This window comes from Cupressus sempervirens, chromosome 3 (genome assembly GCF_028749045.1).
Source record: "Cupressus sempervirens isolate cs-2001-9-10 chromosome 3, ASM2874904v1, whole genome shotgun sequence".
In the NCBI taxonomy this organism is placed as follows: domain Eukaryota; kingdom Viridiplantae; phylum Streptophyta; class Pinopsida; order Cupressales; family Cupressaceae; genus Cupressus; species Cupressus sempervirens.
In genome coordinates, this window is record NC_143120.1 from 866,295,033 (window position 1) to 866,317,053 (window position 22,021).

Genomic DNA, 22,021 nt, shown 5'->3' on the forward strand with positions numbered 1-22,021 from the left:
CCAAGAACTCAGAAGGGGTATGATAGCATTTTTGTTGTTGTGGATAGATTTAGTAAAATGTCACATTTCTTACCATGTAAATCCACCAAAGATGCATCATACATTGCAGATTTATTTTTCAAGGAGATAGTGCGAATTCATGGACTACCACTAAATATTGTTTCAGACAGAGATGGCAGATTTGTGGGTCATTTTTGGAGGACTCGTTGGAAGAAACTAGGCACAAATTTATCATTTTCATCTGCATATCATCCACAGACCGATGGTCAAACAGAAGTTGTCAACAGATCTTTGAGAAATCTATTAAGATGCCTTACAAAACAACATGGAGAAAAGTGGGATTCCATACTTGCTCAAGCTGAATTCTCATACAATGATACAGTGAATAGAAGTACAGGGAAATCTCCATTTCAGATTGTGTATGGTACACATCCAAGAGGAATTCTCGAGCTGAGGGAACTTCCAAATACTTTTCCAAGTAGTTCACATGTTGAAGCTATTAAAGAGGTCCAACATCAAGTCAAGTTGCAGCTACAAAATTCAAATCAAAAGTACAAAGAAGTTGCTGATCAGAAAAGAAGAGAAGTACAATTCAAAGTTGGTGATTTAGTATGGGCGTATCTGAAGAAAGAGAGGTTACCTCAAAGGAAGAATACAAAGTTAATACCTAAGAAAGTTGGCCCTTGTCAAATTCTGGAAAAATATGGACATAATGCTTACAAAATTCAGTTACCTACAGACATCGGTATTTCACCCATATTCAATGTTGTGATCTCACACAATATAGAGGTTCTGAAACACAAGCCTTACATGAAGATTCAGTATAGAAGATCTGCAACAACTACCTAAACCAGCACCACCTTAGTTGGAGAAAATCCTAGATACAAAAATAAAGAAAACTCGCAGACGACAATACACTCAGTATCTAGTCAAATGGAAGAACAAACCAGTGACAGAGGCTATTTGGATGGATGAGCAACAAATTAGCAAACATGGTTCATCAGTACACGATCTCATCTCAAGTGGACTTGAGATTCTTTCTACAGGGGAGTATGCTGTAGTAGCAGAGCGGGAAATAAAATAAGAAATGTTTTATGTTTTCAATATTTAAATTTAATATTTTCAATAAACGTCCTACATGTGGTGGCATACCTAGAGTAGCAGTTCGATGAGCTCTCCAGATATAGCCACCTAGGACTAGGTATAGGTTTTTTAAATTAGAATAGTTTTAATTCGTAGATAATGATTGTCAGATTCCAATAATAGGTAGTAGGCAGTTTTGGATTCTTATCCTTTTCTTGGATAGAAGACGAAAAAAAGGTGGATATTTAAAATGTGGCCTACTGCATGATTGTTAGATTCCAATAATAGGTAGTAGGTAGTTTCAGATTCTTATCCTTTTCTTGGATAGAAGACGAAAAAAATGTTTCTCATCCTTTTATTAGAAAAGGAGAGTCAGTTTTAAATAAGCCGGTTGGCTATGTAAGAGAGGCATTTGAATTTGGGTAATAGAGAAAGTTTCAGATTTTGCCTTAGAAAGGATATAGATAATCGACTATGGAGTTTGGCAGCAATTCGATCTTGGTCTCTCTTGTAAAAGTGCAAATATATTTTCTTTGAGGACATTCCGGGTTAAAGATCTTGGTGTGCAGGTGAAGATAAACTATGGAGATTTATATATTTTGATTAATCCAATCTTGAGTTTGGTTCAAGTTCAATCTCGATTGATTGATGTCATGCCCCTTGAAGTAACTCAGTTGAGTGATTATTCCCCCTGAGCTTTCCAAGGTGTGGCTCTGCATCAAAGATGACTATGATGAAACTGATGTAATTTGTACATGTAAGGTACAAGGGTAACTATAAGGTTTTATAAGTTTCATATTGAAATTTATAGTGACCTTTGGCATATCTGTTAAAGGGGGAGAATATTAGTAGAATGCAAAGGGGGAGAACATAAGAGAAGTCAGTAAGTAAGTTGGGGGAGAGAATCAGTGTTATCAAAGAAGACATCCAATAAGTAAAAGTGAGAATCTAAAGATAAAAGTATTATCAAAAGAATGCTGTTGAATAGAATGAGAACATATCCTAAGGGGGATAAATGTTGAAGAAGATTGTTGTTGCTAGCGATACGTGTATTGAGTTATAGAGAACCTGCTGAAGATAAAGAACTACAAAGTTGTATTGTTTACAATGCATACATTTGATTATTTGATGTAATATTTTGGAATGTAAAACCACATGAGACATTATGTATTGTCATTGATGCCAAAGGGGGAGATTTTTAGCCCCAACTGATATGTAATTGGTAATTCTATGAATGTATGTAAAAGATTCATATCAGTTGTTATATTGTCATTGATGTCAAGTCTTAGTTGGCTAGATATTATGCTAACTCATTATAGTGCTATATCATTTGAATGTTGAAGAGGATTTGAAGAAAGTATGTTGAAGACATAGTTGATAAGTATGGTATTCAATGGTAACTTGAATGAGATGGAAAATGATAACATGTAAACTTAGTTTGATTTTTATACAATCACATAATATTGCATTGTATTGAGCTATATGAGCTAAACCGAGTGACAAAGTTAAAGAAGGAAGATAATATTCATCAAGTGACTATAGTGTTCTTGAGAAGTTAGCAAAGTTAAGTTGGAAATTTAGTATTGCTTGAGAAATTCTAGTATTGACCAAGTACTATTTTACCTAAGTGAAATATTATGTTTATTGAGTGACAGTTGGAAGAAAAGAAGTGAAAAGATGGAATTTGAGGCCAAATTTTGATGGAAATATGGTATGTTTGAGATGGTTAAAGACATGAGTTAATTTTTTGTGCAAGACCAACAACTAGGAAAATTCAGTAAGGATTTGATGATGGAGGTTGAAGAAGGATAAGGATGGAAGCATAGTCCTATGGAAGTTCTATTTTCTATCTGGCTAGATATAATTAATCTAAGATTGATGATTATGATTAAGTAATAATACATGGAAAAATATAGAAGCACAAAGATGACTATTTAAGGAGATGTTCAAGACAATTTTAGGTTTGTTGGTTGTTGCTTGGAAGTTGATGAAGTTGTTGTGACTACAACTTATTGAATAATTTGTTGAAGTTAAAAGTTGAGCCAAGTGAATTGAGTAGAGAAGGAAGAAGATAAAAGAAGGGTTTAAATGAGGAATAAAGGAGTGAATCAACTAGTTGAGAGAACATAGTGAGATATCAGTAAGAGACTGAACATAAAGGAGATATGAACAAGAAACATAGTGTTAAACCTAACAAATCAATTTATAATCTTACTTTCTAATCATTGTAGCAAAAAATATTATAGACCGAGTGGACCTAAAAAGATTGTGAAATCCTATATGGTAACCTTGATTAGTGATGTTTTTAAGTCCTTTAGAGCAAGCAACTCTTTAGAAAGGATCAAGGAGTGATAAGGTCTAGATGATCTTTTGGTGAAATCCTCTAACAAGGTCACATTAACAATGTGTTTGTAACCTTAAACAAGGTTGGTTCTTAGCCAAGATCACTTTAGAAGAGTGAAAATTTTGGGATGCTGGTCCGAGGTGGTTTTTCGCTTTTTAGGGTTTCCGCATCAAAAATCTTGGTGTCAAATGTGTTAATGTTGTTATGTTGCAAGTTAATTTTTATTTTATTGTAATTTGGTAACAACTAATTCAATGATAAGTAATAACATATTTTTTTACTATCAATAGGTTAAAAAAAATAGTGAATGAATAGTTTGGAGTAAAGTGATTAAAAGAGTTGAAGGTGAAGTTGAATGAGTACATCGAGTGATTGTTTATGATGTTTATGAATGTTTTTTGGTACTAAAATTGTTTGAAGGGACTATAGGATAACTAAAAATAACTGATTCATCCCCCCTCTCAATTATCTATAATTATAGTTTAAAAAAATTAAGGAACTTTATGATTTTCCAAACCAATGTTGAGTTTTCCCTATGCATGCAAATTGCCAAATTTGATTGAAATCCTTTGATAAAAAATACCATTACAGTAAAAATAAGAAATAATTTTAGCTCGATATACTTTTTTCACAATGATTTTGTATCAAATTTTCATAATTGAAACTCTGTTACCTAATTAACTCTTTCATGTTTTTGACTATTTCATTAGGCCAAGGTTGAATCATTTATTCAAGGAAAAGCTACAATCACTAATTATAGATATTGTTGGTGTAAATACGTATTTACTATTTAGACTTACTTAAGTGTTCTTAGGTTAATGCATATTTTTTCTATTTATTTATTAGTCACCTAGGAGTATGCATACTCTTGTGAGTTGTCATGTTGACAACATAGGAGTCTGCACCTCTTTCATGCACATAGTGTCTATAACATAGGAGTTAGTACACTAATTAAGCACATGGTGTCTACAACCTTCTCATTCTTATCCACTCATTTAGAATTATGGATAAGGCATTTGCTTAGTGATCAATGCTTATCTTATCTTCTGGTTGTTTCTAGAGACATTCTAGGTGCTTCCCAAGAGGCCTTTATATATAGACACTCCTAGTGTGTTTGCACATCACATCATATATTGAATAAAGCAATGTATTAGGACATACTCTGATTAATTGATCATATCCATTTTTGGTCTACAATTGTGCTTGTGTTTGAGTTCTTAGTTCCTGGGTGAATTTTTCCCTTAGGCATATTCTTACATGGTATCAGAGCTATACCAAATTTTTACATGGTATCAGAGCTCTTGGAGAATTCCTCCACATAAATCCGTTCAAGACCATTGGTTGCTTCAGCACCTCAACTCGAATCTACAGTACTACAGAAATTGGGAGTGTCTAGAGCTAGATCTGACCTTGCCATTGCATCTGAAATGCCGATTTATTAAATTTTGACTATAATTTTGCCTACCCTAGGCATAGTCAAAATTGAGGCAATTTTTTTTTTGCAAACCGGCACTCGAAGGACTGATTTGCAGAATTGGTATGATCATTTCAAATCTGTACATTTAATTTTCAGACCTATTTTTTTTTCATCTGCATCTCTACTATTTTTTTCAGATCTGCATTATTCTCTAGAATTTTTTTTGGCCATAGGGCCATAGGAGAGATTTTTTGTGGTGAAGATTGAAGCTTGCTGGTGCAAATCAAATATTTGCATCACATTCAGAAGGTCAAAAAACTCTTAGATTAGATTTTTTTTCATCCAAATCGAACATCTGAGGCAAAATCTAGAGCCATTTGATTTTTGGAGGTGTGGTGGCAATTCAAAAAAAATAGCAACAACAACAATTTTCAAACAGCCATATCTCCCTCATACGGACTCCTTTTTGCGAGCAATTTTGTTTTGCTTTGGGGTAGGATTTCATGATCTACACATTGGTGTAGGTGGTTTGACATCTTTGTTCTTGAATTTTTCTACAACTCACAAATCTTAATTTTTGCCACTTAAAATGCTTAGTACGAGCTCATTTGGACTCCAAATTAGGTTCTATTTTTTTTGAAAGTGCATTTTTTTTGTCTACGGGGGTGGGGGGGGGGGGGGGGGGGGTGGGTGGGTGGTGTTCTTTGATTCTTTGGAGGTTTCATTAATTAGTCCATCATGGAAGATGATGATTTGATCTATTTGCACCTAAACAACTATCAGGAATGGAGTCAAATTGCTATCAAATATCTTAGTCAACACAATGTACTACCATATGCGAGAGGGCTTGACTATGATATTGAGACTTTCAACTTCATTACTGGTGTTCTCTTTCTATATATGGATATGGACATTTTGGAATCACTTATTGACCTTAAGGAAACTAATCCATATGTTCATTGGTTGTATCTTTGGGAGACCTATGGAGATCCAAACATTCCTCCATTCCCAACAGATCTTTTACCTCCAGTTGCAACTAACTCCTCTTTAGATGAGATCACATCTCTAGCTGCTATTGCTCCTACTAATCCTATTCCACCCACAGATGCTTCAGATTCAGTGCAGCAGGACCATTTATGTCTTCCTACTCTACCTTCATGCGAAGACTTCCTTCCCACCCTTGCAGGCCTTTTCATGAAGTCTCACATTGAAGATGTGGGAGACATTCTTGATGACATTCATCTTCTTTTTGAGGTGGATACTTCATCCTTTGCCGTAGTGACAGATTCATGTACTTCAGCATTATAGGGTACACATGGTCTTCCAGGTGATGATTTCTTGCCAGACATTTCATCTCTGTTCTTGGAGTCACACATAGCAGATATGGGAGACTTTTATGATGATTTCTCGCTTCTCTTTGCTGAGGATTCTTCTACAGTTGTTGCGAGGGCCCACTCTGACCCTCAAGTCTGTTCTCTACATGATCAATCTTTCCAGGTTGGTGTGATTGTGGATTCTCATTTACAACATCTGTAGGAGGTCTCTTTTACATTTGAGAAGACTATTGGTTTCATGAGACGGGTTCTACCACACTCCTTGTTTAATCTACACTTCTCTTCAGTAGGTTTAATATTGAAATATTTATATTTTTCAAAATATTAAATTTTAATCAATTTCTAATATAATATATAATAGAACTAAAATTTAAAAATTGCTCATGATTTTTATTTGAAATAAAATAAATAAACTTCATATGATTATTTAAAATAAAATAAAAAATAACCTAATGAAACATAATTGAAACGAAAATATTACACCTTTGAGGGGTGCAATGATTATGTCAATCATAAAGTATATATATCAAACGATGAAATTATGGTATATTACAGAGCTCCATCCTTCTCTATTTCTATATCCATGTCTCTCTCTAACTCACACATTCTCCCCATCTAGATGTCCATCCCTACCTTTATATCATTCTTACACACATGAATGAATAAACATTCCCGCATTCTCCCTCCCTATCTCTATCTTATCTTACCCCTCTCTTTGTGTTTCACCTCTCTCTATCTATATCCCACACCGCCCCCCCCCCCCCCAAACTCTATATCCCACACCTGCACCCCGCTCTACCTATATGAATTGGATAATCTATATCTTTTGCAATCTCATTATATTTATATCTTTCTCTCCATATTACTCTATCTATCACTATATATTTTTCATCTATACCTCTCCATCTCTCCTTTTCTGTCTCCATATCTAGATTTATCCTTACTCAACCTTACTCAAAATGTGGATGAATCATCTACTAGAAGAGATCTCTTGAGCTTTAAGAAGCATATTCCTTGCTCTACATTGTATTTCATACCCTAAGGGGCTCTATGTTTGTGGACAATGTATTTTGTTAAATCAATAATGTACCTACGCATTGGTTCTACCTACCTAGGGATTTTCATACCACGTTGGTGAGGTTTTAGGTGTCAAATTTTTTTTTGATATTTTAGAAATGGGTACTCACTTTGAAAATAATGGGTACCAGATTTTTGAATTTAGGATTGTGCATTCGAGCCTAAAGCGAGTACCCATTTTTCAAAGAAATAGGTACCCATTTCTAGACAAAGTTTTTTCTTCAAGTATTTTTGCAATTTGGTGCTCAACTTCTTGTATTTACCCATATTATCAGTAAATTATAATATTAAATTGTAATATTATTATATTTAAATATTATCATATTATTTTTATTATAGCTATTTTAATCATTTTTACATTTCCCTTTATAATATTCTACACAATATGTTTAAAATACTTAAATCAGAACTAAAAAAATTGAAGGACTCAAACACTACTAACTAGGAGTTGCCCATTTTTGTACAGGCAACGAATAGTCGATAAGAGTGTTTTGTTTTGTGCAATGAGAAAAAGTGGAATTTTATTAATCATAAATATGTGTACTAGTAAAAAAACATTAAAATGTTGTTTTCCATATGGAGGGACAAATGTCGTATAGAGGGTAGAAAACATAGCAATTTGAAGTACATCTTAAACTCATAATGATTAGACATATGTTAAAACCCTAAAAGCTATCATCTTGCGGTAATGATACTCTAAAAAATGGAGGAATTGATGCGAAAACATATTTTATTTTTAATAGTATAATTTTATATCATTAGGCATCTATTCTTTTATTTTTTCTTTTAAAGAGAATGTAAATAGAATAGCTGAAAAAATGGTAATAAATTCTAACGTGAGAGAGAGAGAGATAGTAATTTCAATGGTAAATGCAATTGAATAACAAGAGCTCAGTGGGAGCTAGAGTCTCTGTCTATTGCAACAAGAAGAAAAGAGATAAATTGTTAGATTCAGTTAGTATGAATGATTTAGTTTTAATAAGCCTTCTATATATATGTGGAATCAATTAGTGAGAAAAGACCAGAGACTAATTCATGGAAAGGACAACCAAAGAATTTTGGGTGCACATCAATGCAATCATAATAATTGCTTTTAATATATGTGTCTGGGAAGTTGTCTCATGAATGTTGAATGCATTGATTCTTTGTCTTACATTTTTTTTACCTGCAGTATATCTACATCTGGATTAATGCTAGGGACAAGATATTCTAATGGCTAATGAAATAAATTCTAATTGCTGGATGGTTCTGAGTTAGTTTCCTGGCCTTGTAAATGGCTCACTTGAAAGATATAAAATTGTCATACTTTGTTATTAAAGTTCTAAAATAGTTTCCACCAAAGACATCTTTCTAAAACAATTTTGATTACATATTCAGCAAAAAAACTAGACTGATAGCCTAACAATGACACAATGACCACAAGTTTACTTGCCCATTTCTGCAGCCTTGATTCAGATTTTTAGCAATAGAAATTTGCATTATTGATTAGATGCAATGCATTATTGTTGACCTTGAAGTCTAATAATTTATTATTTTTGATATGCTCCAGTTCACTAATGATAGCATTTAAAGAAAACTTAAAAAGCTCCTGTTCAAGTCTAGTACAAGGATAAATATGAACAATTTTAGTGTGATAGCCGCTTCTAGTTTATTCTGGTTTACTAATAGAAGATGGCAATCAACAGATTTGAGTTGCAATACATTAACAAACTAAAATTAGTTTTTGATTCACTTAGCTGATACAGTTTGTAAGAATAATAATTAGATTTGGTCCTATGATCTCATGATGTCAAAATTTTACAGCAGCTTGTTTTGCAAGTCTCCTCTGTCAACATACTTGTTGTTGAGCTGTCAAAAAAGACCCAAAAAAAGGTTAATAAGATAATTGTGCAATGGTAGGTCTTATTGTTGTGCTGATTTAACATCACATGGTGTGTTTCTTTTTAGATCTAAAGGATATATTTCATTCAATTATGAGTAATTCCAACACTAACTAATTTAGTCACAATTATTAGTGACTAATACCAAATTGGTAAACCTCCTCCATCAACATGTTTTTGGTTGAGAAATCCAAACAGATCCAAAAGAAGTTAAACAAGTAGTTGTACACTCAGACCTATCTTATTGATGTGCTGATTGGGCACCACATGAATTTTGGCTATTTACATATAAAGAAGTGATTTCTTTCAATTAAGAATACTTCAGACACGATCAACTTTAAAAGCACATTTATATAATAACTTTTAAAACATAATTATTAATATTCTATCATCAAAAATATTAAACATTAAATCAATGATTTAAATGTGTGCCACTACTGAATCCTTTCCTCTACTCAGTTTTTTCCATTACACATAACCCACACCAAACACTATCATATGAGCATCTCACTTGAAAGAGTAGAGTACTTCACAACATTAAAGATAAATATAGTTGCTCATTTATTCCCTTCTAACCAAGGATATCACATTAGTATGGCTTAGAAAAGATCAATATAATTGAAAAATGACGCACATTTTGGTAATATAGAATATGATTAATATGCTTTGCTTATGATTTCGATTGCATGATTTTTTTTCTACCAAAAATATGTTTTGAATTGAACTTCACATTCATCATCAGAAAATAGAAAATTAAAACAAAAATTATAAATAATTATTAATAGATCTAGCTATAATTATAATATAATAATCACTAGCGAGATACAGATGAATCCTGGTACGTAAGGATCTCCTTAAAAGATGAATTTTATGCACTCAATTTGCCAATCAAAATCTGTCATTTGTCTAATTTTTTTATTTTAGAAAAACTGGTTGAGGTATCTCAAAAGACATGTATAGTAAGCACATGTTTTTTATATTTTCAGCAAGGTCTACTAAATTTCTTGTGCCTTGTAGGCAGATCAAGTTGAATTTGCAATTGCAGTTGTTATTTTGGCATCCCCACTGTGGGTGGCATGGAAAGCAAACCACCATGAGAGAGCTTCAACCTCAACCTCAATATTATCTAAGCCCTTGATCACAAATGAAGAATTTGATCAGTCTATTATTAATATCTCTATGTGGGAAGAATTTTCAACATCAATTTCTTTCTAGTATTCTTCACATCAGCAATAGCTCTAGGCTCAAGCTTTGTTAAAGTGAACAACATGGGCCAGGTTGCAACATCACTGGGATTTGAACAACACCACATCACCATATTTGTAACCCTTATATTAGTATGCTAGTTTTTAGGGCGCTTTGGTGTTGGGGTTTTTTTTTGATTATTTGGTCACAAACTTTGGAGTGGCCAGGCCATTATTAACTGCAATGGCTAGCTTAGTTTTGTGTAGTGGGTATTTTCTTGTAGTAATGGTAGGCACTTTTCAATGTACTCTATATTTGGGGTGCATTGTAATAGGACTCTCTTTTGGAGCAAATTGGTGTCTAAATCCTACAACTGTGTCTGAGCTCTTTGGGCTGAGCCATTTTGGAACACTGTACAATTTTGTGCTAGTAGAGAACCCAATGGTGTCTTATGTGCTCTTAGTGTGGGTGGCAGGGTATCTATATGATAGAGAGGTAGATAGACAAGGAGGGAAACATTGCACAGGAAGCAAATGTTTTAAGCTCACCTTCATCATCCTCTCCACTGTCTGTATGTTGGCAGCATTAGCATCTTCTCTAGTGTGGTGGAGAACAAGACAACTTTATCGAAAAAAGATAACTATAAGGCAATGATTATCAACTTTGGGTTATACGCCAAAGTATTTCTATTTTTCAAGTCACTTATGAGCAAAGATAGGGCAGACTTAACACTGGTGAGAATTAACAAATCGTTGAGGACTAGAATTAATCTTATAGAATACCAAACTACTTTCCAGAACATTAGAGTAAGAACATGAAACCCACACAACAATAGCTAAAGGAAGAGCTTCAGTATCACAACTTTACAAATAACCCATAAATTTTCTCAACAAATAAATCCCTGAATTCATAAGAGAAACTCATTTAGCAAATTTAATCAAATTTATTTTCATATATAGGTAAGTTTTCCCACTGACTGAATTGAATGAATGACAATCTCTGAGACCAAATCAGTAAACACGGTAACTAAAAAAGCAAATTGAAAGCAAAGATTAGAAAAATGGGAAAGGTTCACATAGACTGAAATTTCAGATAGAGGTTTCTCAAGGGCTCAATGTAACATTGCAGCAAATCGCAGTAAGTCACAATGACCCAATCCAAGTAGATAGGCGATTGTTAATCACCACAAAGTTTTAAAAACCCAAATCAGAGACATAAATCCCCATTTAGCAAATTTGAAGGAGCATGGTTTCTCGAAAACCTAGATGGTGAAAACAAGAACACTCGAAAAAGATGCAGAAACCCAAACGAAACAGAAAAGGATTCTTCGATGCCCATAGTTAGTTAGCAAAATTTCTCAACCTTCCAAACTAGAATAGCATTATTTCCTTATAAAGTAGATCAAAAGAAAAGGTAGAACCCAGAAAACAACATATTTTATCAAAGGGACAACTTCCACAGACAAGATTCCTCAATGACCCAGTTTTAAAAACAAAATGTCTCGGCGGCCCTAATTAGAACAAGATTTGTCAGTGAAATAGAACAAACACTAAGTGAAAGGCAGGTAGAAGATTATCTAATAACCAATATGGATAAAAAAATTCACCCCAAACGAAAATGCAAAACCAATATCCTTCAATCCCCCAATTAGAAGTGCATACTACAGATGCAAGCTAAAAAACTCTCTTCTAGGGAGACAACAATACCATAAAAATGAAAGTGCCTTGCCAAATGCTCCCATTTGGTAGGTTAAGAAAAAATCTCCATCCACAGGCAGAAAGAGAACTACAAAGCTCTTTAAATGAGGCAACAGAAGATTGAATGAGCAAATAGAGAGATCTCTAGCCAGAACTCTAGAAGGAAGAACTATTCAGCGATAAATTTTGCGAGAGCATAATTTATCGGCGACCCAAATAGGGATAGGAAAAAGAAATCAAATAATAAGTAACACACAACTAGATTTTCCCTCGATGCCGAGAAAAGAAAACAATTAGAGCATTCAAGCCATAGCAGATTCTTTCTAAACCAACTGTACAAAGGTGTCAAATCAACCACAAAGAAAACAAGATTAAAAGGCATCATACCTTGGAAGATCTACTGCTTGTCCCTAGAAAATTCAGAAAGCTCCATCGTTTGCTTTGGAAACAACGAAAGGCAAGTAAAATAAATCTAGTTCCATATTTAATCGAACCATTGAAGGCTACATCCATCGAAGAAAATTAATGCCGCATTGAATACTGAAATATTGAAGCATTCAAAGCCAGGCAACTATCCTATCGGACATTAATAAAACTTTATAGCTGGCCAATACTTGCTTTTTAGTCCCTATTTTTAATTTACAGAACTAGTTAAACTACTGGTGAAAAACTAGCCGACCAATAGGAAAAATACATAAATTGCAAGAAATTTCAAAATTCGACATCTCAAATACTATGAGCAGAGGATATATTAATGTTTTGGATGTTTGAAATCACCTTTAATTGTTTATAATTCAAGTGAAAACAATAGTCTCTGCCTTTTAAAAGGCAGGGACTAACAAAGAAGTATACACTATGGAAATGTAGTCAAATAATCCACAATTATTCTACAAATAGAAATAATATATTTAACAAGTTGTTACATATGAAAATACAATAATATTATACTATATCTATCATATTGTGATATTGCTACCATGATTTAACTCTGTAGTTTTTGAGTCAAACTCATTGACCCATATATCATGAGTAGTGATTCACACATGAATCCATCTCTCATGAATCCATCTCTCATGAGAATAAATGGAACACTTAGCACTTATTGGATCTAGGTGATTCTCACAGAGGTGAAGCACTGGGATTTCCTGGGAGGTCACCCATCCTAGTATGACTCCACCTCGAGCACGCTTAACTATGAAGTTCCCTTCATGGTTAAACCCACTTTGCTTGCAACCCCATTTGCAAAACCTTCACCATGTGTTGTGCCTTATGAACCATTCATTAGAAAGCCCCTTAAGCTCATCAATTGATAACTAGTAGATATTTTTCATAGTATATCAAATTGTGATATTGCTATCAGGGTTTAAATGTGTAGTTTTTGAGTCAAACTCATTGACCCATATATCATGAGTAGTGATTCACACATGAATCTATCTCTCATGAGAATAAATGGAACACTTAGCACCCATTAGATCTAGGTGATGCTCACAAGGTGAAACACTGAGACTTCCCAAAAGGTCACCCATCCCAATACAAGATAGAGATCTAGTGTAACACAACTCTTATTGATAAAAGAAATCTAGGCATGTCTAAGTATTGGTAAAGATTTAATTCTAAATATTTATTTCCTATCATTCTTTCTTTCTGATCATATTCAAATCATTCAATTATACTCAACAATTGAAATACAATTCTTTGACCATGATCCAGTCATTTGTTTTAACACTTGGTACCATATTTTGTGATGAAGCCGTGATATCTGATTGTGCCGCGTGACTGTATCGAATATAACCGATAATATTCACGTGCTAACGAGAGGAAAACGTTCATTTTGACTGGAATGCTTCACACCATCAGCTACACTTTCTGTCTATGCCCTAAATCGATCTTATCTCCTTAAATTTAGATAGTTAATTGCCTTTTTGAAACCACTCTGATCTGCTGGCTTCACTATCGAAAGTGATCTTGTAAGCTTTTGTTCCTGCTGCTTGACTGGGATGGAACAGGAAACACAAGATATGCCTCAGATTGTTTATCCATGTGCAGCTTGTAAGATTCAACGGAGAAAATGCGGAGATAAATGCGCGCTTGCTCCTTATTTTCCACCAGATGATCTTTACAAGTTCCTAGTAGTTCATAAATTGTTTGGAACGAGCAACATCGTCAAAATCCTTCAGGTATAAACATTCCTTCAAAATCATTACTCCTTTCTACAGATTCAACAAAAATATGAGTATTTACCGTTACAATCGAACATTTTTAAAGATTTTTCTCAAATCGTCACGGCTTTTCTCAGAGGAATGTGAATATTTAATGCTACAATCGCACATGTTTTCACAAAATATCATCTTTTTCTCAGATTCAACAAAATTACGAGCATATATTGTTACAATAAAATATTTTTAAAGTTTTTCTTTTCCTGAAAACATCACTCCTTTTCTCAGACGCAACAGGAATATGAATATTTGTTATTACAAGCAAGGATGCTTTTAAAAAAATACTTTCTTTTTCAGATTCAAAAAAATATGAGTACTTACTATTTACTGTTACAATCAAATATTTTAAAGATTCTTCTAAAACCGTCATTTCTTTCTTCAGATTGAACAGAATGATGAATATTGACTGCTATAATCAAATATTTTTAAAGATTTTTCTAAAAGCGTTATTTTTTATTCCGATCCAACAGTAAAACGAATGTTTACTGCCACAATCAAATATTTTTGAAGACTTTACACAAAGAATGTAGTCAATTCTGAGATTCAACAAGAATATGTGTATTTACTGCTACAGATCGATCGTTACTTTAATCGAAGCATATTAAATCTTCTTCCCCTTTCTGTATTGCAGGAAATTCCGGCAGAGAAGAGGGCAGATGCTGTAAAAAGCATGGCATATGAAGCAAGTGAAAGACTACGAGATCCCATCTACGGCTGCACCGGGACAATTTGTCGATTGCAAAAGCAAGTGTTGTACCTCCAATCACAGCTTGCAAACGCTCAAGCGGAGCTGCAGGATACACAGGCTAATCTCGTATCTCTCCTGACTGGAATTTGTAATGCCGGTGACGAAAGAAGCACATTTGATGCATTACAGCAGAGTAATCCACACAAAGACGGCCTAATTGTTTGGCAAGAAGATGATGGGGATCCGTTTGGATTACGGGAGCCACTGTGAACGTCAACGCAGTTTGGCTTCATTTAGAAAAATCTCCTATGAAGTATTTTATTTTGTAATGAAAATGCATGCTTTTATTACTATTTATACAAAACAAATAAACGAACAAATATTAAACAATCAGATATAAAGAGTTGGCAATCATGATTTAATGTTAAATGACTTAAATAAAAGGTGTATTCTAATGTACTACGAAGTTTTGAGGTGAGATTTTGACTTTTGTATTAATTTGTATTAATGGCTAGATTTAATTGTGTTTTATGAATTCACTTTCATATGTATATTTAAGATTTTTTTTTTTTGTCAAATTCAATGTTTATCTTCTTCAGGTTGATGGCTCTGACCATTGTCTTATCTAAACAAAAAGTGGGAGCAATTGATGGATGTATGGAAAAAAAAAGTTTCAAAATAATTGGTACCAAAGAGGCTATAAACCAAAATTGGAAAGAAAACCATTTAGTAAGAGAACCCAACTCCTTTTGCCAATGATCAAAAGCATCTCACAAACTCATCCATTCCAAGAACCAACTTAGAAAAATCCAAAATTATAAAATTCAAGGTCAAAAAGTTAGAGCTAAAGCCAAATGGATTAAAGAGGGTGACAGAGGAACTAAGTATTTTTTTTAATCTTATGGCAAAAGATAATAGAGAGGAAATTAGAGGTATTCAAGGAGAACATGGAATTACACATGATACCATGGAAATTCTAAATGCCTTTTTCCAATTCTATAAGAATTTATTTACCTTTGAAGCTATGTTGGGGAATCTTGTGGCAATGGAGCAATGCGTTAAGCTTATTCCTAAAAGATTAAGAAAAGAGAAAAATAATCTTCTGCAAAGGAATATTAACATAAAAGAAATTGAAGGTGTCATTGATTCAATGGCTAATGGGAAGTCCTAAGGGTTAGATGGTCTCCCAATTGAATTCTACAAACTCAATAAAGATTGGATTTCTCATGAATTATTGGATATGTATGAACATGCATATGAAGTAGGCTACATTTTGGGAGAGAATGTTAATAGGGGAGTTATTATATTATTACCAAAAAGTGGGGGTACTTCTCTTGTGTAGAATTGGAGCCCCATTACTCTCCTAATTCAATCCTACAAGATCATTGCAAAGTTATTTTCAAAGAGAATTGCAAATACTCATGAATGTCAATATCTTAGAGATTTAAATTGGTTTCATCAAAGGGAAACATATTCTTGATAATCTCATCACAAGCTGGGAGGCCATGTTTTGGGCTACGATGAGAAACCAAGATGTCTCTATGATACTACTAGACTTTGAGAAGGCTAATGAAAAAATTCAATGGGAGTTTGTGTTGGCTATATTGAAGGCTCTTGGATTCCCACCTTATTTTTGTGATTGGGTTAAAATTATTTTTTAAGACTCTTCAACTACTATACAGGTCAATGGGTTGTGTCAGAGTCTATTCTTCTTAGCAAATCCATAAGGCAAGGGTGTCCTTTGGCACTTGGTCTTTTTATAATTGTTGCTGATGCTTTGGGTTACATTCTTAAAGATACCCTGGGTCTTTGGTTAGAGGCATTACCCTTCCCAATAAGGAAGATCTCTTGGTTGAGAAATTTGCTGATGATACACCTATCTATGTGGAGTTGGCTGAGGATAATTTTGATAAAACCATTAATAGGATTCAATTTTTTTACCAACCTTAGGTGCTAAAATTTCTCCTAGCAAATCTACTGTGCTTGAATTTTCTTACTCACTTCTTGGGTGGCATTCTAATAAAGGATGCTAGTGGCATAGCCCTAATGTTATAGTGAGATGCATGAGAATTCATTTTTCTTTAAACCCCTCAATTAAGGATATGTGGAGTTGTATTTATAAATATATTGAAAGGAAACATATTAAATGGAAAACTCATATGTTGTCCATTGGTGTAAAGTTCAAATTGCTCAAAAAGTGCTTTCCTCCCATGCTATATATTATACCTCGGCATGAATATTTTCTAACTATTAGATCAATGCACTTGAGAAAATCTAGAGGGAATTCTTATGGTCTAATAAGGCATTATGTAAAATGGGATTGGTGTTACATGCCAAAAAAGAATGGGGGGATGTGTCTCAAAGATATTAAAAAATAAAGAGTCGCTCTTGCAGGTCTAAATGGATAATCAAGGCTCTCCATGGTGATGAGCCCTGAATGATCTTAGTAATGAACAATATTAGTATGTCCATCATTAAGAAAGGTAAACTAGAATAACATCCCATTTCTTCATGTGGTTTTTGGTGATTTTGAAGTTAAAGTGTTTGGCTTCTGGGTGTTTTCTACTATTTGGAAGGATTGGTGTCAGGTGAGAACATTAATTAGTAGCAAGTATACTATTCAAAAAAGCCCCAATCCTATTGTTCTAGATAGATCTACATGGCGAGGTATTTATCTCAATAATAAGCCACTTACACTTACTCAATTTTGCTCTACAAAAAAGTGGCATAGGTTGGGTATATTTTTTGTTTAGGATCTACTGATTGACAAGTGATTTAAGTCTTGGGAATATTTAAAGTCAATTTTAACATTCCAAATTCATAGAAAAAGACTTACACCCTTATATCTAAGATAGTGGGTTCCCTATTACCAAGAAAAACCATGAAATATTTGGAGTGGATTGATCACATTAAATGACTAGATGGCAGCGGGTTAAGAAATGTTCTTGTAAGAAGATTTATAATATGCTCAAGCGCAATGATGATATTTTTAATAGGATTAATCATATTTGGGGTTATAACTAGGATAATTTACTAGATGAAACTTTATCTTTGATTTAATTTGGCATTCTCTTGTAGAACCCAAGGTGTTATACTTTAGATGGATCTTGCTACTGAAAAATCTTGTTGTTGGCTCTGACATTTTAAATTATGGTATGCATACTATTATTTTCTCCTTGCACAATTACCCTTAAACCTTTGAACATTTTTTTTTTCAATTGCATTTTTTCTAAAAGGATTTGGTCCTTATTTCTTAGTCACCCCATCATTTGGAATCATAACAATGACTTATATTGGCATGAAATCTTTATTGGTTTTATTTCTAAATTGACTCAAACATGAACAAACTTTGGTTTGTGCATATAACTAAGATTATGTGGACCATCTGGAAGAAGAGGAATGAGTAGATTCTCTAAAACATCAAAAGGGACCTTATTGAGTTTAACCTTAAACTCACCTATTTTCTTATTGTTTTGCATGTTACAACTACCATTCAAAGCCCTGAAGATTAGTTCTCTATGCTGCTAAAAGGAGGAGCTACAATTATTTTCAAAAAAAAATATTTAGAACCTAAATTGGTTGGAAGATAGACATAATTCCTATACTAGTTTTGATAATTATTTACATGAGAAGAGAGCTACCTAGATTGAAATCAGTTCCCATATGTAGAATAATGATGCTAACAAACATGAAGCTACAAACTTGGAGATTATTGAGACAGTGAAGAACTTATTAGATGGGTGGGATAATTTAGAAAATTGGAACCATGCTAATGATTGGCACAATGAAACCAGATGGAGTAGTGCTAACATGGATAATATTCATTGAATTTTCTTTAATAGTTGATGATCTTGATACAGATCATGATAATCTTTCAAAAAGTTTGTTAAGTGATATAAGTTTTATATGTAATGAATATGTAACTTTTTTGCTTGGATAGTCTATCAACTATTTTGTGCCTATATTGATGACTTCCCTCTAATTTAATTGGTAACCTCCTAGTTGATAACCTTTTTCAATAAAAAAAAAACTCTAAATGAAAATAGGTTGGGGCAGGTTTTGGTGAGAACTGATAGAAGGCATGAGGTCACTGTCTAGGTTCCCCTAACTTATATGTAGTATTGGAGGGAAATGTTAAAAGAATTAATTTTGTAGTGTAACTTATAAAGGGGGTTATTTGATTCTTGTAGTCTTAACAATTTTATTTCTAAAAATTTTGGCATTTGAAATTTCTTGTAAATAAATACCTAGCTTAGATATATATAAACATAGTGCAAGTAAGGAGAATTCCCAAAAGGAGATTCCCTAACCCCCAACAATTAGCCACCCGCTGAAATACAAATAATAACATAGAGATTTAGGTCCAAATTAATGCCAACTCTCATATTAGAATCATAAGAGTTACATCCAATGTATCCTGCTGCAAGGTCTTCTGTGTTATGGCCAAATGCAAAGCAATTTCAGTAGTAATTCAACAAGACCTCGTAAGATCTAACCCCTAGCTAGCCTAGACTACAATCTAGTAGAGAATTTCAAGAAGAGTCTAAAATTGTGTTGGCAAGCCTCCAAGCAAGATTCTTGTTTCCAAGCCCATTCTTAACTACTAGCTCTTCTCAAATTTTCTCCTCTTAGCTACTCCATACTAAACTTCATGTTGGATTCATGACTCTAGACTTCACAAGACCTCCCCTACTTATACTAAACCAAGCCACAAGTTAGCCTAGACAACTACATTAATTAACTGCAACCACATATTAAATAAACCCTCAAGCCACAGTCAGCTTGGCAACAAACATTAAATACATGAAATAACTAAATACTTAGGACAAGCGCTAAGGTATTGGAGGGCAATGTTAAAAGGATTAATTTTGCATTGTAACTTATAAAGGGGGCTATTTGATTCTTGTAGTCTTAACAATTTTATTTATGAAAATGTTGTCATTTGAAATTTCTTGAAAGTGAATAACTAGCTTATAAATAGGACCCTCTACTGTAATAGGATCCCTCCAACCTTAGGATGAAAAATCTTACCATTTGGATGAACCAATGTAACAAGAAGAGGTAATTTGTCTATGATATTAGTGAAAAAAATACTATTTTAAATTCAAAATTTAGTTTCTTTATTACATTTTCTCCTACTACCACTAGTATTTAAAAAAATTGACAAGTTTTGAAATTCAAAAATATTTCAAAAAGTTGAAATTATGCAAAGTTGTAATATTGAAAAAATTTGATTCTTATTGATTATTTTAATATAATAATAATTTTTAAATGCATCCAATGATGACATAAATATGTTATTGTTGGTTGGAACTAATAATAATAAAAGCTGACAAAAAGTTCATGATAGGGGAAATGATCTAGTAGCCACCCAGGATAACTTCGTGCACCTATAGTTCCTAATATGTATGTCAAAATTTGTCAATTTTTCGATGAACCTCCATAGGTGAGTGAAGAGTCGAAAGATAACCTTTCAGATTTCCACATTTACAGAGCTCTTTGTAGAACTTGTAGAGTGTGAGGTGGTCTAAAAGTGTCATTTTAAAATATTCACCCAATACTCGCCACTAAGATCCCCCAATAGCTTTTATAGTGCTTTTTGGACAAGTGGACCAATCAGCAATCAATAAGACTAAAAAATGAAAAATAAAATGAATGACTATTGGTGTTCATGGTGATTTGTTTTAGTATGTTTATGTCTAGACTTTTTTGGGCGGTAATTGGTAGGAAAAGGTAACGGTTAACGTGGTGATATTGCATACATGGACAACAAATGACTTATTTCCCCTAGATTCTTTTAATTGAAAGAAATAAAATTGTACATTGCATTTCAAAAAAGACTAAAATTGCAAATATTTTTTCAATCCATTATAAACAAATATACAGGGAAAGAGACTTAGTAGTTGTCAAAGGGTCCAATGATCATAAGGGTTTCTTGATAGATACCCCCAATCACCAATAACACATGTACTAATAACTGATCACACATGCACTATTGTTGATCATTTTTTTAGCTTTCTTGGTTGCTGATTGGTCCATTTGTGGTAAAAGTACTTTTTTTTTGGTGAGCACCTATTGGGGTTGATCATAAAAAGTATCTCGCAAGTGTTATAAAGTGAAAGTTTTCGACCATTTCGCACTCTGGAGCCTCTATAGAGAGATTTGTAAATGTCCAAATGCTGAAACATTAGCTTTAAGCTCTTGAGTCACCTACAGAAGTACACTAAAAAAATAGGCATAATTCAACTTATAGTTTAAAAGATTTAGGTTTGCCAAATTAACTATGACAACTTCTTGACCGCTTCCTCTAGTATAATCATATTTAAAATATGATAAATAACATTGTATGTATTTATAGTCAATTGTACCCCCTTCCATACAAATGCTAATAATTAGTAGTAATATTAAGAAAAAATATTTGATGTCAAAGCTAAATGTACAAGATATTAAATAGACAAATATGAATAAGAAGTGTTGGATCCCATAAAGCATGTGTGTCCTTTTTAATTGGTGAAGTCAACATCATTGGTCAGGGAAATATACCCACACTATCATGAATAGGGGGATGGAAATGTTGGAGGCCGCACTTTTTACCACTTTCAATTGACTTATGCCAAACAAGTTAAACACACATTGACCAAACCAACAATAAATATGTAGAGTTTAATTTTATGGAAGTCTCGACAAAGATTCTTATGCTTCAGTTTAGCTTACAAATTATTTACATATAAAATATTGATAAATTAACATTTTGTGGTTTGAATTTTAGGTTTATTTTTTAAGAACATAAAAATGGAACTAACAGTCACATATTTTTATGCATGTAACAAGACTATAAAACTTTGTGCCATATAGAGAAGTAATTGTGATGAGAAAAAATTAGTCCAAAACATTACAATATGTATAAGTGAATTTAATTTTTGATATACCTACAATTTTATTTTGATTTTTGAGAAACTTTATTTTATATATATATCTTTTATTTCATTTTTTTAGAAATCAATAATTATGGTAATATTATGAAGATAAATCTATTTTTTTGATGAATAGTCCTTTTCTATTAATAAATAATATACTAGTTACAATTTACAAAAAAGGGG

At 33.1% G+C, this 22,021-nt stretch overlaps 1 protein-coding gene and 1 pseudogene across 1 annotated transcript; both read left to right on the plus strand.

The window, feature by feature from the left end:
• The window catches only part of LOC149569519 (putative transporter MCH1), an 82,467-nt pseudogene extending 71,493 nt beyond the window's left edge, over nt 1-10,974 (plus strand).
• Nucleotides 10,859-15,191, plus strand: LOC149569520 (LOB domain-containing protein 11-like). Its single transcript, XM_089817759.1, has 3 exons — nt 10,859-10,891; nt 14,024-14,194; nt 14,865-15,191. The coding sequence occupies exons 2-3, from the start codon at nt 14,036-14,038 to the stop codon at nt 15,189-15,191; spliced, it is 486 nt and encodes a 161-aa protein (XP_089673885.1). The 5' UTR covers nt 10,859-10,891; nt 14,024-14,035.
• Nucleotides 15,192-22,021: the final 6,830 nt, after the last annotated feature.